Below are 18,511 nucleotides of genomic sequence, written 5' to 3' on the forward strand. Positions count from 1 at the left end.
ACTCATCTTAGAACTCTAAGTTTTGTTTCCATGACTGAACCATTGGAATGTAAAGCCTTGCCATCTTTCAGCTAGCATGGTTTCCTTAGATCTCATGGAATATCTGAAAATCACCAGTCACCTCCTAACGTTGTGAGTAGTCTGTTCAGTATAAAGAGGAGAAATGTACAGACAAACATAAATGGCAACAACACCTTTTTTTTTTTTTTTTCCTGATTTAACATTCCTGGAACAAAACGTGAACATCAAATCAATGAATTACAGGCTGTTACACCCTTATTGCTGTATGTTCATCCACCCATGAACATTCCATATAAAATTACCTAATAATCAATTTGAAGTACTTTAAAGTAGCTTGTTGTCATCCTAAGTCAGTAACAGAATCAGCAGTCCAGTGTCTAGAATTAAGACAGGGGTCTTATCCTCAAAGATATAAGCCAGAAATGGTGTTAAGTCTTTGGTGTTTTAGGTATCATTTAAAACAACATCTGTAGGTGCTGAGACTCCTTACAGGGAACAGAAATTTCCCTAAGACATGGGAAGACAATTCTAGCCATGTTTTTTTTAGTCATCCATAATGTAACATTCACAAATAGAGAGTGGCCAGAAGTCATCTAAGACGGCTGGCACTTACTGCTCCCATGAATAACCAGGAAAGCAAGGAAAGGAGGAGATGGTCATACTGGTCTGAGAGGATATCTTTCCAAAGCAATGAAGCAGCGGCCCATCAGATAAGTCAGCTGAAGGTATCTTGAGTGAGCACTCTCACTTGTGGCTTGTTTGGTTTCCATGGCTCTTGGCAAGTCACTCATGCTAAAACTGAAGATTTTTAATTTTGTTTTGATGAAACTGTCCCAGTGTTAAACACATGTTTGAAGGGCAGTTTACGGGTTTAAACTACAGTGTTTATGAAAGTTTAGTGAGGATTATCTTGCAAAAAATGAGGACTTCTGGAGTAAGTTATATAGTGACAAATTAATTTTATATTCTGTTTAACCACATGTCAGTAAACTCAAGGCAAGAAAAAAATCTGTTAAGAAACCATACAGAATGTTTAGTTAAGTGTAAGTCATGGGATGTCTGTTTCATGGTACATCTCTGGCTTTGAGGTGGGCTATATTGTGTTCAGCCTATGTAGGTTGTCTGAGATGAAATGCATGTGATGGGCACTTGAATTTGTATGCAAAACACTGCTGTCAGACTTTCTGGCAGGGGACTGGCTGATATGGACCAACTGTGGGCTGCTCAAGCCTCAGGGCATAATTTACAGCAACCTGAAGCTCAGCAAATTACTTGAGAAAGAAAGGGACAAAGGTGTGTACAGCAGCAGTAACCAAAGCAAGGCAGAGCATCCCTGCACCTACAAAGTGCTTTATTTCAGCTGTGGTCCAGAAGCTGGGAGTTGCATCTGGAGATGTAATGCTACAGGTCAAGAGATCTGAGGCCAGGTACATTGTCTATATCTGTTTCTGGTTTAGTTTTTGACCCAAGAAGTGACAGGTAGGCCATGCTGTAGCTTATTAAAGCCCCAATGGGAAACACAGGCACATTTAATACAGTTCATGTTCCAAACCCATGATTATTGTTATTATATGGACATGCTGCCTCCAAAACCAGGTACCCACATCACCAGCAAACATCCTTTATTGCAAAGAGAAACCAAGTAAGGTCTAAGATGAAAGAGCTACAGGCCACTGGCCACCAATTCTTTTCCTAGTGAGGGCTTTTGGCAGATCACAGGGAAGCATCTGCACAGATCCCACAGAAGCTGAGTGTCTGTACTCTGGCTGTATTTGTACCCAGCCTTTAGCTGGCACCTGCTTGCACCCTCCTGCTGGGAATAGGTTGTGAGAAGATGCCAGAGTGTGCCTGGGTACACTGAAGGGCAAAACTTGTTCTGGCCCTTTGATGTTTAAACAGCTGTGCTGGATTTGCCAGAGGGTGTCCAAGAGAGATCCCTGAGTAAACAGGCCAGGTGTTATTTATTCCAATTCAGCTGTGATAATTCACACCATCTGAAGAGCAGCCTAATACTGCACTGGCAGGTTTCTGAGATGTTTGCTACTGCTTCGAACAGAAGGATCCTTGTGGCAAGGGGAATGTGATTTCCCCATCACTGCTGACTCTGGACAAGACAATAAAAGTTACAACACTATTTAAAACAAAAGGAATTAATTCAGAATGAAAATGTAATTGTTAATGCAGCAGTCACAGGCTTGTGCTCATGCAAGATACCCGTGTGTGCTGATGTATTTATAGATGTTGGTTCCAGGCACTAACAGAGGGGATGTACAGAGTTTAACCTTCTCTCAGGTCTGGTCACACTCCAAATTTGTTTCTTGTTGTTGCATAAGCTGTAGAGGCAACTCAAAGAATATCCATTTGGAAACACCCTAGAAGGAAGGGAAACAGTGTAATTTTCAGGACCACAGTCTTCTACAAAACTGTGATTTCCTACAGTCTTGATGTGAACATTAGATATATCTGCAACTACCTGCTAATAGTAGAGTTCCTGCTTCAAATGTGGCTAATCTGCTTTGCCTGGGTAAGTGATGATTCAGTATTTGTCCTCAGATCTCTTGACCTGCAGCTTTACATCCTCAGAAGCAACTCCCATCTTCTGGGAGTTCTTCTCCCATCTCATGGCTGAATCAGTGCCTACTTTCTTGGTCCTTTCTCCCTGTTGTCCTAAAATGAACTTACCAAGTGACACATCTTAATGTTCCTCTTTATGACATATCTGTTGTCATGTCATTCTTACTCTTCAAGATATGCTTCCATCTCTTGCCCTTGGCGTCTTCAAAACACCTAGAACAGAAAAGACAGATGCAGATCACCCGATTCACCAGGCTGAATTTTCTGTTAAATTGGAGACTACTTGGAATTAATCCTGAGCAGAATATGAGCACACCACAAATTGCTCATCAAGTAAATATTTAAGATGTGTATACAATAAATCTCTGGAGTTTAGTAAAATCAAGACTCAGGGGCATGTGCAACAGCAATTCCTTACCCACTGCTGCCTTATAAAACTCAGGAAAATGGTAATAAGTTGTGATGGCATTCAAAATTTTGGGGATAGTTTTACTTTGCTGTAAAGCTATCTGATTCTGTCATCTTTTTTTGCTCATGCTTTAGACAAATACGCTCAAATTAATTACAATAGTTCTACTTTACTGGTAGGTGTCCATTTCAAAGGAGCTAAAACTAATGCAAAATTTCTTGAGTTCATTAACTACAAACTGTCACCTGATTCTACTGGAAAAAGCTTCAGGCTCTTAAAGCACATGTAAGATGGCAATGTTTTGGTTCTAGCTTTGGCTGGTTGGGGTAATTTCACATAGGTAAAAACGATAATGGTACAAGACACGTTGACACCACTACTACACTTATAAAAAGAACATACAAATGCACAGTGACACTCCACACAGGGCTTGCACGTAAGACACTCACAAATCTGAAGTCCGGCGCTGCGGGGAGCCGAGGACTCTTAACTCTCATCAAGTTCAATGTGAGTTGAGAGTGCTTGGTGGTTCAGGTGCTGGGGCCCTCAGCGAGGCTCTGCACAGCTCTGTCAGAGACAGGAGTAATTTCCCCTTTCCAGTGTGTGTGCTTCTAATGGCTAGATTAGTACAATTGCCTGATAATCATGAGTAATAGAAACGGCTTTCTGCTACTGAAGTGCTCTTTCTGGAAGTTAATAAAGCTCATTCAACATCGCCTACAGTTTTACAACACGCCGTAATGGAATAATGTAATGGGTACAATGTGAGTACCATACAAAAGCCAGTGTAAAGTTAAAAATGGATCTAGGGTACTGCTGCTTTTGAATATGAGCAGTGCAAGGTATGAATTAGCTCCTTGAGATGGATACAGGAGTTAATCTGTGAACAATGCAGCCCAGCTCACATTCAAATTCGCTCCCTTTTTTTTTTCCAGATTTGCTTCCTGTCCTTTTCTTCCAGTTGTTTTATATGTGTTCATCCTTGTTAATTCCAAAAAGGTGATTGTGCTTTTAATTTACACCTTCCAGTTTCCTACTGGAATTTGGTTATTAAAGGGGTTATAAAAACTTCTGTAACAATGTGATAAAAGGACACAGCAGGAAACCAACTCTACTTAAAAATTGTAGCATGAATCCCAAGTCAATTTGAAACTTCTAGAAATGTGTAGCCCTGTAACTTGTCAAACGTGTCTCCTGCCATTGTTGGAATACCCAAACAATTCAGAGATAATTTTGCATTGTTTTCACTACGTGCAAACAGAGGAGTACTAAATTTCATTATTCTGGGATCCATCCATGTTTGTATGCCTAGTATGAAGGGTTTGTTGCTAAAACAGCACATTAACTGTATGTGTAAAGCCTCTAGTCCCTTCTTCTTTCCCTGCATGAGTAAGACAGACTTGTTTTAGGGAGAAAATGGCTTTGTCTACCTGTAAATGAAGATCTCCTGAAATGCAGTCTCCTAAGAGGTTGATGGTAATGAGTTATGCCAAACCCTCATTACAGTAGTGGCCTTTTCACCAGCTGTATGGCGGATTTTGCAATTAACACACAAAGAATTATTCCTTTCTTGTGTAACAACATTTTAATGTCAGTAAAAAGTGGTTTTATAGTTCAAGATTACAAATAAAAAAATATTTCATTATGACCCTTTTGCCATTTGTCCTCAGGCAAGTCTTCAAATTCTAGTTAGGGAAGAAACACAAGGTGGATGGATGCTCACTCTATGGAAAGCTGAGGGACTCCCTCCCCACTCTGCAATTGCCAGATGTTTTGAATGGAAGATTTTACTGCAAGTAAAGCCCGGTGAGTTACTATCTCTCCCGTGGCAGGTGAAACCACAGGGGCTTTTACCACCACCAGATCCTTTCAAGCTGAACCAGCTGGAAGGGCACAGAAGGGCACTGAAAGGAACGAGTCAAGCACCTCTCTAGCTACCGGACTGCATCAAGAAGGCACAACATAAGCAATGGTAAAGTCAGTAAACAAAATTTTACTGTAATATTTTGTAACACAGATACTGTATTTCTCTTTGAAGTGTAAAGCTACCGTCTTACACAAGAAAGATGGACAGACCCTTTTCCAAGACTAATATGGATACAATAAATATGGAGTTTTACATACTAGATCTGTACACAGAAACTTTGTCCCACAGCCATAAAAATTTACATTTAACAGTGCAACATATAATTTAATCCTTTATTTATCTGACATAGGATGTTTACTAAACACAAGCAACTACCTGGTTTTAATATACATATTTTATATATATATATTTTATATATATATATTCAACAATCTGTACAGGTTTCTAAACATAAAACTCCAAAAAGGCACAATCGTCTATACAACATGTACAAAAATGGCTGGAGCTGACAAGAAACAACAATTATTGGTCAAGAGTTCATGATTGCACGAAGATTAGTAATGGGTTTGTGTCAGAAAAATGTGCTTTAAGGAAAGGAAGGTTTGCAAAGAAACCTGCAAGTGTTATAAAAAAACCCAAAAAAACTCTAAAAATAAAAACACAATTAAAAACAAAAACTAGGTTGCTATTACAAGTCTATCCTCATCGTCACTGCTGCCATCGCTAAACTGCACCGTGTTTTGCCGCTGGGGCGGGGCGGCCGGCCTGGGTACCTGTCTGTCCGGGGTGACAGTTCGGTGGACTGGGGACTTGCTTAACGCGTTGGGATTTGCCTTGGAGCGGGGCTCTGCTGGGGCAGCCCTCTTCACCTGGAGGGCAGGGAGGTCACGCTTTGGCTTGCTGGGGTTGGCGAGGTCAGTCTTTTCAGGATCAGCTTTCCCGGGACCAGCGGGGTTGGTCAGCGGATTGGGCTCAGGCTGGCTCTTCCCGCCGTACCGCTGGCCACCAGCCACCGCCTGAGGAGAAGCATCCCGGCCGGCCTCGGCTGTGGGGAAGCCAACAGGAGCGAGCTCCAGCTGGACCTCGCCGGCTTTGGAGCCTGCGGTGGGTGCCTCAGAGGCTCCGTGCCCCTCGGCACTGGCGGGGCCGACAGAGGGGATGAGGGTCGGCAGGGCGATGTTCAGGATCTGCAGGCTGGGAAGGGGTCCCTGCGGGCTGGGGTTGGTGCCCTGCGGGGCCGCGCCGGCTGTCAGCACCTGGAGGCCCACGGCGTTGAGGGTAATTCCCGGAGGGCGCATCTGCGGGGCGATATTGGTGTTTGCCAGGCCCAGGATGTTTACTGTCTCCATGCCCAGCGGTGGCAGAGGCTGCAGGTTGGGTGTGCCGAGCCCCTGAATGCCCGGCACGCTCACCTGGCCGATGGGAATGCAGGGCACCACGCTGTTCACCTCGGCGACTCCCACGGGATTCGCAGTGGTGCCGGGGGCCGTGCCGCCTGTCTCGCCAAGGGCGCTGGTAGTTCTGTGAATCACGCTCACAGCTGGGATAGTGAGCTGCACCGGCCCCGCCTGGATGGGAACAAAGGTGGAGTAGGTGGCCAGGCCGGCAGGGACCACCTGGATGCCCCCGACGGGCACCATGCCGTAGGGAGCCTTAGCTTGCTGCTGCGAGTGCAGGGGCAGGTGGCTGAAGAGGTGAGTCTGGGGAGCTCTCGGCTCGGCAGCCGGCTTCTCCTCCGGGATTTCGCTGTAGGGTGACGGCGCTGTCGGTGTCGGCATGCTGTGGTCTGCCAGCGAGGACGGGGAGCTGATAGAGGGCGTGCCCTGGGAGAGAACCACACAGGAGTGTTAATGTGGCAGCCACCATACCCTTCAGTGACATGAAAACACGAGGGAGCTGGGAGTGCTTCCCATGCCCCCTTTTCAGAAAGAAAAACAACAAAATGGTTCATAGTATATACTGCTCAGCTTAAACAATGAACTGATTTCCTTCCTTTTTTTCCACCTCCTTCCTCACCCACTAATTGCATTTTCCTCTGCTAATTACCCTTGCTTAATTTCTCTCAAACACTGGTGCTCAAAAACATTGCTGAATATATTTTGCATGTGTGTTTTAAGTGGTGAGAAGGCTTTGGAGACCTGTTTTATGTGGAAATTACCTCAGGCAAGAAGGTTAAATAAGCATAACCTGGCATTTTTGATGCACTGGGTTCCTCTCCTGAAGGCATTACAGCCTCCAGCAGGCAGAGGCAGCATCATGGCACATTTGTCATAGGTGCTTCTAGTGAGACAGACAGGGTGTGCAATGACAGGAGATGGCTGACAACTACAGCTCCTGCAGAAGTGGAGGTGATGGGTGGATACTGGAGTGAGATGTGGGATCCACATCCCATTGCTGCCTCAGCTCACTGTGATTTATTTGGTGCACACACCTGGATTTATAATACTATTTTTATCCTCCCTTTTCTTCTCCTACAGCCTGTTACTGACCAAGGCTTGCAATTCCTTTCCTAGAACCTCCTAAAACGAGTAGTCTGAAAGTGCAATTGCAATCTCATGGTTATCTTTTTGTTTTTGGCACATTGATCGCACACACACTCTGTTGCAACCTTACTTAGTTTTTACAGTCCTAACTCTCAAAAATTCCCTAGAGCAGGCAAAAAACTCAACACCAGACAGAAATACTTTTGAAATCTGCTTGTAGAAAATGTATTGGCAAAGGGAGAATATGATTAACTGGCTATGCAGTGCCATCCCGTCTAAATGAGAAGATGGGTGTGAGAAAGAAGTCAACATCTTTCTCAGAACTGACACCTCACAAGAGATCCTGATAAACTGGTACGGATGCTTTTGAAGGAATGTACAACAGCCTTCCTGAGCTATGAGGACTCCTTTTCTCGATTGCAAGATCTGGGATCCACAACCATTCACAATAGGAACAGACTGCAGATTAACCACTAGAGACACAAGGCTGATGCTTCTTTTGGTCTAGGAAAGGAAAAGAAAATCTGGAAAGGAATTGCTTCCTCATATTACTTACATGCCTTCCTTTTTTTTTTTTTAATATATTAATGTAGACAATTATTCAAGCTATATAAATGAACACCATTCAACATTTTTAATTGCATGAATATTTACTTGAGGCTTCAGTGGTTCTATTTAATGAGGGAGTACATTCAGTTAAATGTCCTTCTGGTATCCACCGGCAACAATGGAACCTAAACTCCAAATACTAGGACCCTTCCCATTTTAAGGCAGGCATATACAGTGATCAGAGACCACTTCATTTTATTCTCTGTCACACTACAAATTCGCTCCAATTAACATTTGCCACATGAACTCACAGTTCCTACAAGCCAGGATGAACCTATGTCAAACAATACAATGCAGCAATAATTTTTACTGTTTCTCCATGTCAACAGTTTGCTATCTTAAATGGTGTAAAAAATAAATCTAGTAGAGTACATTTGTAAGTTTTCAAAGAAAAAAACAAACCACTAAGTACTTAAAACAGATTGAAATTTTTACTTTTTATGCTTTTGAAATTTTTCTGCTACTTTTTTGTAACTGCATACAGTTAGGTTTAAGCTTGGAGTCGATGATCTCAATATTTTTTCCAACCTAAATGATTAATTCTTTTTATATAATATTTCTAAATATTGCATTCATCATGGAGAAGGCAGTGCTTTGATTAAACTATTGTACAACTCATTTTTTTGAACATTGCTCTGAAAAGCTCGAATGCCTTCATGGTCTGTAGCAAGAATTAAAAATTCCAAAAAGTATCTTTAGGATCAGTCTGGTAAGTGACTTGTACCATCCCCATCGCAGTTCATTAAAGCTGCTGCTGAATGAAAAAGGCTCAGCACCTGCCACTTCTCTCTGTGATTTCATGGGCACAGTTTAAAAAAAAAACAGTTGCCAAAATTACTGAATGCTCCCACAGACCTGCACACAGACTGACCTCATCTTTCTGCACACTGCTTTGAAAATCCACATGTCTAACACGTGCATGGGCAAAATACATCCTTTTCTGATTAAAATATTCTTTCAGCTTGGACAAAAGCTGAGAGCACTGGGAACTCAGGTCTCAGTCCTGTGTTCATCTCTCCTTTTGTTATTGTGCAAGGGCAATCTTCTAGTTTCCTTGAACATCTGGTGCTCTTTCTAATTCTACTATTAAGCATATTTGGAGGATAGATAAACAACTGCACCTTTTTTTTTTAGTGATAAGGCAAAACACTTTGGGACTAGATTAATTTCCCTTTGGAATTACCAATGATTGTATCATCAGATTTCAGACTGAACTGATTGCTGAATTCTATCACTTTCCCCTGAAAACATAACAACCACTGTATGTTCATTCCACGTATTTGTTATTTCCTTCTGATTTGTAATACAATCTACCAGCTCCAAACATCAGCTGAAATGACCATATTACAATTAAACCTTTCAGGAAGATTACAATCAAATTTAAGAATTTGAAAAGCAATCCTCTGACAACATCCTTGTGTCTACAGTCCTATATATTTGTGCTTGGACTAATTTTAACTCTTCTGAAAGACTCATCACGAAGAATTCTAAGAATGAAGGGAAAGGCAAACATTTTATTCTTTGAAAAATCTCCAAGAAGGTCTTTTTAGAAGGAGGACTTAAAATCCTACTCTCTCCCTGATTTCAGACACTCCTACCTTTGTAAGAGCTGCAGTTGGTATTAAGGAGTGGCCCAAGGCTGTATGTGGATCAGGGTAATCCACAGACATCTGGCGACCTGGAGATGCAGGAGCAATGTCTGTCAGTGCCGCATCAGCACCGCAGGGACCCACTCCTCTCTCCTGGGCTTTGTCCTCATGTGCTTCCTGATGGGTGGACTCTGCTGGCGACCTGGAGGTCCTGCTGACTGACTGCACTGTGCTAAGGACGGTCATCTTGGTCAGCAGTGCTTTTGGGAGACCATCCATGGAGTCCGTGTGAGCCCCGGTGAAGCAGTCTGGAAGCCTGATGTCGTCGTCGGTGCTGGCGGCATCCTGCAGGCTGTGGCGAGAGGGCTGGTGCTGGGGGCTGGCCGTCACCGAGGGTGTTGTGGATAGCACTGATTCAGCCTGGCTGTCTTCATCATCGTCCTCATTGTCATTTTCATCTTCATCGCCACCATCAGACTCCTCCACGTCATATCCTGACCGGTCATAGCCAAATCTTTGCTTCTCACCTGCAAAAGTGGAAGAGAAGTTAAGACAATGAAGGTCCTGGGCTGACTTGGGAAGGAAGCAGGAGAGAACAACTAAAACCAGCAAAAAACCTCATGGCACATGTATTTTCCACTCACACCCCACTGCAGCAAAGCAACAGGGTAGAGTTAAATTTTGGTTTTTATTTTCCAGCTTACATATTTAACTGCACAGCTATATAATCTTTCATCTTCTGTTTCTATGTTGTTTTTAACCTTCTGGATTTGGCTGTTTTCCTTCATGCCACTTGTAACCATTTGCTCAAAGTCACCCTTCACTCTTCTGCTTGGGGAGCAGTGAGCAGATTCCTGGTTCATTAGGTTCCCAGAGCTATGAGGGGCTGGTCTGTCAACCTTAGCAGTGGGATATTCTCTGGCTGGCTCTGACTCGTAAGTGGGTGTCCTTGTACCTAATATGAATCATGGCTACAAAGGTTTTTGAAGGATGCAAACAGAAAGACTGGAAGCTGTTAGTCAAGAATCTGTCTCATTAACAGGCAAAAGAGACCAAAATTAGACCCTACTAGATTTCTTCACTTCACTAATGTTTTGAAGGGTTTATTAAAAAATTACCTGAGATGTCCTAAGAGCCAAGAAAGCATTAATTGTATCAAAACTTACCTATGAATCTTTGTTTGCATAAAGAAGCCCTCCTTACAGCCAAACCTCTGTCTAGGGGTAAATTTCTCTACAAAATACAGTTAAACTGCAGCTTTTCACCTTCTTTTGTATCTAACTTGGAAAGAGAGTTGTCTTTAGTAAAGCGACAGAAAATCCCATCTGCTATGTCTGATTCCAAGCCAGACTGTCTGGGATCATTTTATAAAAGACAAAATGCTTTAAATACATTAATATTTTGTATTTGATTAAAGGTCTGTCTCTTAAGCTGTCCAAAAAAACATATCTGCATAAAAATCATTTGGCTCTGTAAAACCAAAGATGTCTGGTTAGATAAAATCTCAGAGATAGTTTTCTAGGGAACAGCATCTTACTTACCTACAAAGCAACTTACCATCAAAATGAACAATTCTGAAAAAAATCAGGCCCTTAAAAGAATTTGAATATACTGCCTATACTTTAGGCTGCTAAGTTACCAAAACCAAAACCAACATTTTGAACTCCATATGAAATAAATGAGCTTAACTGAGCTATCTTTCAGTAAGTTACCCACCATTATAAGCCTTTAGGGTTTCAAATGAGCAATGCAATTGGGAACTAATAGCTTCTTTGGAAAAATCCCCCTGTAATGACTTTCCCCTGCTTTGCCTACACAATAATTTGTACATTAGCTAAATATGGAAACTAGATTTCCTACATTTACTACAGCAGACATGAACATGTCTGACATGTTATTAAAAATACCCCAAATCCTCCAGGTCATTGGAATGATCCTAACAAAAATATTTAGCAGAATTTTAAATAGTCTTAATTTATAATTCTCATCCACAGACAAAGCTGTTAAAAATAGAAAATACATTTTGATGGAAAAATTAATTCATTAACTTCCATTCCAAAATTATGGCAAGTATGATCGTTAAAGATATTATTAACAACAACATGTGGACTGACTAAATGTTTTTGGTATTTTTTTCTCTATAATTCTGTCATTTCTATTCTTCATATAAACAGTGTTTTTTCAGTAACTTGCAAAGCAAACATATCTAAAATGTTAGAACATCTACATATGTTTGATTTCTGAATGGAAACAACTACCTCTGCCTTCAATACCAATGACAAACTAGGAGGGTCCCAGTGCCCTGAGCTGGAGGACCATGGTTGTGAGAATGATAAACTCCCAGTCGACTCTGAAGTTGTGTGGGAACTATTGCTCCAGCTGGATGCCTAAAGTCTATGGGGTCTGATGGGATTCATCTGAGAATACTTAAAGAACTGCTGATGTCATTGCAAGGCCTCTCCTGATTTTTGAGCAGTCCTGGGAATCTGGAGAGGTCCTTGCTGATTGGAAGCTGGCTAACATTGTCCCAGTTTTCAAGAAGGGCAAGAAAGAGGACCCCAGAAACTACTGACCAGTCAGTCTCATTTCTGTGCCTGGTAAAGTTATGGAGAGGATTATCCCAGGAGGTATTGAAAAACATCTGGACGACAACAGAGCCATTGGTTACAGCCAGCACAGCTTCATGGGAGGAGAGTCCTGCTTATCAAACCAGATTTCCTGGTGTGACAAGGTAACCCATGCAGTTGACCAAGGGAAGCCAGCTGATGTAACCCTTCTGGATTTCAGTAAAGATTTTGATAGTGTCTCTCAGAATTCTCCTGGATAAAATGTCCAGCCCACAGCTGGATAAACAACACATCATGTGATGGGTGAAAAAATGGCTCACAGGTCAGGCACAAATGGTTACAGTGAGTGGGGCGACATCAGACTGGCAACCTGTCACTAGTGGGGTTCCATAGGGCCCCATCTGTGGCCCTGTGCTCTTCAAAATCTTCATAAATGAGTTGGACACAGGACTGGAAGGGACACTGAGCAAAACTGATACAAAACTGAGAGCAGTTGTTGACTCCCTTGAAGGCAGAGAGGCCCTGCAGAGAGACCGTGACAGATTAGAGATGAGCAATCCCCAACTGTATGAAATTCAGCAAGGGAAGGTGACAGATTCTGCACCTTGGATGGGACAGCCCTGGCTGTACAGACAAGACTGGTGAATGAGAGGCTGGAAAGCAGCCCCATGGAAGGGGACCTGGGGGTCCTGGTCGATGGCAAGTTGAACATGAGCCAGCAGTGCCCTGGCAGCCAGAAGGGCCAACCCTGTCCTGGGGGGCATCAGGCACAGCATGGCCAGGCAGGCAAGGGAGGGGATTGTCCTGCTCTGCTCTGAGCTGGGGCAGCCTCACCTCCAGTGCTGGGGGAAGTTTTGGAAGGCAAAATATGAAAAAGATAGCAAGCTGTTAGAAAGCATCCAAAGCATAAGAAAGATGGTGAAGGGCCTTGAGGGCAAGCCTTATAAGGAGAGACTGAGGTCACTTTGTTCAGCCTGGAGAGGAGGAGACTGAGGGGAGACTTCATCACAGGCTACAATTCCTCGTGAGGAGAAGAGGAGGGACCGACACTTCCCTCTGGTAACCAGTGAAAGGACCCAAAGGAATGGCCTGAAGTTGTGTCAGGGAAGGGACAGGTTGGATATTAAAAAAAGGTTCTTCACCCAGAGGGTGGCTGGGCACTGGAACAGGCTCACCAGGGAAGTGGTCACAGGACCAAACCTAAAAGAGTTCAAGAAGCATTTGGACAGTGCTCTTGGACACATGGTGTGACTCTTGTGGATGGTGCTGTGCAGGGCTAAGAGTTGACTGCAATGATCCTTGTGGGTCACTTCAACGCAGAATATTCTGTGATTTCCTCAATGCCTCAACAGATATTGAAGACTTCTCCATGTGTCATATCTAAAGGGTGACCTACAGCTTTCTTGCAACTCTTTAAATAATGAAGGGCACATTGCAAAGTCTTAGAGTTCACTCTGGACTCCCTCTTAAATTCAGTCTCTTTACCAATGTCACATAACTATTCTCTATGAAATCCTACTGATTCTTGCCTTTCTTTTTTCCCTCTCTCCACATGAATCACATTTTCTATGAAAGCTGATGTCAATAATGAATGATTGTTTCTACTGGTAGAGGAATTACCTGAGGTGATTAGACTGACTTGATGCATTTGTAAAGCAAGGAAAAAATATGTGCAAACAATGATTTAGAAGAAACCATCTTCTTTCAAATTAACATTTAAAAATGCTACCGATTTACTAGGAAATGCTGCTTATGTAGGAATTTTCTGCATACATCCCAGCTTTCTACAACAAAGCCATGGAAAGAGAAAGGGAAACTGTGTGTGGAACAGATTCCTTACATGCAGGACTCCATGGGATATCATTTCCCTCTATTGTTTCCCTGTTTACCTCCACCCTTTGTGCATTTGCCAGCTTCTACTTGAGTGTGGTTTTACCTGGAGCCAGAGCCTGCAGTGTAGGCGAGGTGACAGCAATGAATGTGGTTCCCTTACTCCCACACCACTTTGCAACATCAGATGAGTAAAAAATAAGATTCCTGACTTCCTTGTTCTGGCAATTCACAAAGGAATGCTTTGCTCTGGCTTTTATACGTGAGTGCACATTTGCTGAAACAAGAGGTGCCCAGGCTTTTCCAATCAGTGATCCCACTAAGCCTCGGTGGAGTTCAAGAGGACCCAATGCTGAAGTTTTAAAAGACCCGGGCAGGGTTATGGGTCTCCTCTGAAGGAGGCATCGGGCTGAGGCTGTGACCACTCTTTGTGGTGGAAGATTCTCTTCCAAGCAGTGTCTTTTTAACTAAGCAGTATTGGCTCCAATCCCATTCTGGTAATTGTACCCTGCCTACTAAAGTTCCCTGGCAGTTTTAATTGGGGAAAGATAATTCTTTACTTCCTATCTTGAACTATGCACAATCATAACCATATGCTTATGTAGCTGATATATATATATATATACACACACATACATACATATAACTAAAACTGACTCAATTTCCAGCAGGAACAAAATTACTTCTGTGTTTAACTTTGTATGAGGTTGTAAAATGGTGTACGGTATTTTCAAATGAAGGATGTATCATAAATTTAAAATCTCCTAACATATGGAGAAATGGCTTTTGGCATGAAAGTTCAGTTTCTTTTTTAAAAAAGAAAACAGGAAAAAAGTTTCACACTATTAAGTGAAGACTTATGAAAGCTACTTCTCTTTAGAATTTGTAACTCAACTCTCACCATTTTAACAGACAAACTGTTCAAGACAGCCTCAATTCTTTACAAAGAGTCTTTTTGGAAGAGTAGGTGATGCCTTTCATTCTCTGTCAACTGCTGCATCTTTCTTTTAAATTCTTAGAAAGACTCTTTCTTCTTCCTGGACTTCACACAAGTAAGTGAATTTTACAGACCTGAACTCTGCAGAAATTAGGAACAGCTGGAAGTAAAGGCTTAATAGAAACATGGACAAAACTTTTGACTGGGGATTTTGTTCACATGCCAGCTACAATTATTTTTAAGAAAACTGAAGTTTTTATCCTATGTATTGAAGAGTCTACAAATCATAGGCAAAAATACCTTGGTCCTTCATTTATTTCAGTCCTCAGTTGGTCAATTCTGTACTGTGTTTGTGGTGTTGGTGTTGAGCTTGTTGGACAAGGTTCTGTTATAGCGACATTTTACCCCAGAGCAGAAAAGAAAGAACTCTACGTTCTTTAGCACAATAGCATTAGCTGGAATTATCAGCATCCTAACATGTCCATTTGCGAAGTGCCTGGGGCTAGTAAGTCCACATATTGCTATTTCCATAGCTGGGATGCTATAAATTGGTAATTGAAATATGTCTCCTTATGTACTTGGAAGTTTTTTATTTTATTAGAGGTTTTTCCCTATAGGAATCCTTACAGTACATGGTTTTAACAACAGCCATCTAATTATCATCATACTGCAAAGTACTAAAATAAAGGTTCTTCAGAACCTCAACTTACAGCTTTTAATTTTAATTGCAGTATCATTGCCACGTGACCTGACTTACTGAGGACCTGCTACAGATACAGCAATTTCTGCACCAAATCCAGTGATGAAGTTCAAAAGCTTGTAACTTTGTCACATTTAGTTATAACTTAATAATATTTAAGTAGATTGTCACATAAAGAGAAAAATGTTCATTTTCATTCTTTCAGTGGCAGGAAGACAAGAACGGCTTGAAAATACAAGGCTGGACTGCTCAGTTTTACAGATTCCTAAGGAAATGTGCAGTTATGTAGATAACTATATGACTGCCATTAGCTCTACTTATGCAGAGTATAAGTATGCAGCTCTACTTTACTAAGTATCTATTCACTATCTATTAGTATCTAAATCTAAATTCATTACATGTATTGGCTTTTAGCACCTGAGTAATACAAAGCAGTGTTCATTGTCTCAAGTTCTGGAAGTATCTTCAGTTATGGACTAGCATTTACATAAAAGCATTTAAAAATAAGGCATCCATAATATATATTTTATATATTCTCCATCAAACTCAAGAAAAATGTAGACTATGGCAAGAAATGCAGAAATATTTTTCAGCATGTCATAATATGATCATAAATCAGAAAGTGAGGTCTGTGTGTCATCAATTCACTCCATTCTTCTAAACAATTACAACTTAGACTTGCCTTTCACCTGTTGTATTAGACTTGCAATAGTTCCTTCCACAGCCATTCACACAAATTTAAAGGGCAGTAAACAAGATAGGGTTAAACAATGCCAGCACCTGTACCCAACCCTGCTGTCCGCCTGTCACTCTAGGCCTGTTCATAGGCTTCAATTATAGGATTTCAGTCTTGCTTCAGCTACTGCCCACTGCTCTACAGGACTCACAGTGACATCTACTGGGTTAACTTCAGACTGGTGATCACCAGGGCTCCTCAAAAACGAGAATAAGAAAATCTGTGGGCTTTTGACATTCACTCCTAAGATGACAGAAAGTAATGAAGTGAAACTACACCAAAAAGTAAGAGCAACTTCTGCTTAAAGAAATTATTTACACCTAAACCTTTTAAAGTAATTTGTATATTGTAAATCAAACCTAGCACTAGGTAGTCTAATGTCAGACTGTGGGTGTAGGGCTTCAGCATGCCTAATGTACATCTAGTTGAAAAATAGACATTGATATTAACCAAAAAAAAAATTTAAATAATTATTGTAAACTACACAGAACCAGCCTTCCATTCTCTTTGTAAAAGGAGTATATTATTGCAAGGCTTTTCATTTATTTTCACTTCTTAAATGCAGATTCAGTGAAAGTAGACTGAGTCATGATTAAGCAAATGAAGAGCCATTGAAACTGACTTAAAATCTACTGTAAGTAACATATTGCTAATTAACTTAGAACTGTGGTAATAATACTGCAGAAAATGAAAGTATTTTCTTAATATGTGTGTGTGTAGATATCTATAAACATGTATCTGAAACTTACTATTATTTTTACTGGTAAAAATAATAAATATTTTGGAATAGAATTTCTGCAGAGAAACCCCTTAAATGTTCTGCCCATCTACTGATTTCATTATCGAGAAATCCTCTTGTGCAAGTTTACTCAGACATACCATACCATTCATACATTAGCTTATTACAAGTTCAAAGTTTTTAACTGTTGTAATTTGAACACATGCTATTGTTGTTTTTAAGACTAGATAGAAAAATGTTGTGTGAGCATGTGAGCAGGGCCAAAGAGGATATCCCCAGTTGCAGTCTGTCACACTAAACAGTTCACCTCCTCTGACAATTTAATTCAGATATTAACATTCCTCACATTGTAACCCTGTATTTTGGTGACAAGAACATTCCACAGAGCAGAAGATGAAAGATAAATGGATGAGGGAATCGTTTTGAATACAAAAACCCAGGCCAGAAAGTATTTACTAATACCCAAATGATGACAAGTCCAAATACAAAGAACGCTATGTTAAAAGCTCTGATCACATACAGTCTCAGACAGCTAGAGAGCATCTTTCTTTTTTCCCGAGACACCACAACACAACAAAATTTCAGCTTCTCAGATTACTGAAAAAACAGACTCTGTGTGTGTGTCTGCCTGTGCTCAGGATTGTGCCTGAGTTTGCACTCCTGGTTCAGTTTGCATCCATTTAATCTGTACTGCTGTCGGTCACAGCTGGCTTCTCATATGAATCCAAAAAATTGTATATTCAAATAACTGTGATTACCCAGACTTTAAAAAAAAAAGCTTCAAATGACTGAAACCAGCAAATTCCTTTGGTGGCTTTCTTAAATTTCTGGGTAAATTCTCTAATTCAAAGTGGAATTCTAGTGGAAGACATACAGCTTAGTTATTTTAAGCAAAGGTGCAGACATTTCTATTACCATAAGAATAATCAGTGTCCCAAATGTTCAGATAATGAATTAGGTGGAGACAGACAGATAGACAGACAGACAGGTCAGGAAACAGGCCAATTTCACACAGTCTTCAGGAAGAAGTTTTTTTTTCTGAGGTCATAATTATTTCTTATCAGATTTTCTGCACCTTCCTCTACTGCTTCTCACGTTGCCTTCCAGCTGAGGAAAGCGATGGGAATAGACAGACCACTTTTTAAGAGACAGAACATTTCTAACAACCAAACCCCAAACATTTAAGCATTTGAAGATTTGGTTTTTAAAACATCTGAAGGATATGTGGCACATCTGTGCCAGCAATGCATGCCAGAGGGAGGAGGGGTGGAAGCACCAAAGATGTAACACCACAAGTGCAGCTCCGTACTCATGGCCCATCACACTGTCCTTTGTGGGTGACGTGCTGCTGCCAGGGCTGTCCCTGAGCCCAGACCTGGCACGAGGGGTGCTGGCCCCAGTGTGAGCTCTGCTGCTTTGCCCTGGGGAAAGGGCAGCCAAAGAGGTGGTT

General features: G+C 41.5%; 1 protein-coding gene and 1 long non-coding RNA gene across 2 annotated transcripts in view; one reads left to right on the plus strand and one right to left on the minus strand.

The window, feature by feature from the left end:
* The window catches only part of LOC118684274 (uncharacterized), a 51,208-nt gene that overhangs the window by 31,253 nt on the left and 1,444 nt on the right, over positions 1–18,511 (plus strand). The window contains exon 3 of the long non-coding RNA XR_004979796.1: positions 4,675–4,976. This is a non-coding gene — a long non-coding RNA (uncharacterized LOC118684274). The remainder of the gene's footprint in view (positions 1–4,674; positions 4,977–18,511) is intronic.
* Positions 4,978–18,511, minus strand: part of HIVEP1 (HIVEP zinc finger 1) — a 31,653-nt gene continuing 18,119 nt past the window's right edge. Inside the window, exons 5-6 of the mRNA XM_036379059.1 lie at positions 9,562–10,079; positions 4,978–6,694 (exon numbers count right to left, since the gene is read on the minus strand). Of these exons, the coding sequence (XP_036234952.1) occupies positions 5,549–6,694; positions 9,562–10,079 (1,664 nt within the window). The 3' untranslated portion in view covers positions 4,978–5,548. The remainder of the gene's footprint in view (positions 6,695–9,561; positions 10,080–18,511) is intronic.

Source organism: Molothrus ater, chromosome 1, assembly GCF_012460135.2.
Source record: "Molothrus ater isolate BHLD 08-10-18 breed brown headed cowbird chromosome 1, BPBGC_Mater_1.1, whole genome shotgun sequence".
Lineage (NCBI taxonomy): Eukaryota > Metazoa > Chordata > Aves > Passeriformes > Icteridae > Molothrus > Molothrus ater.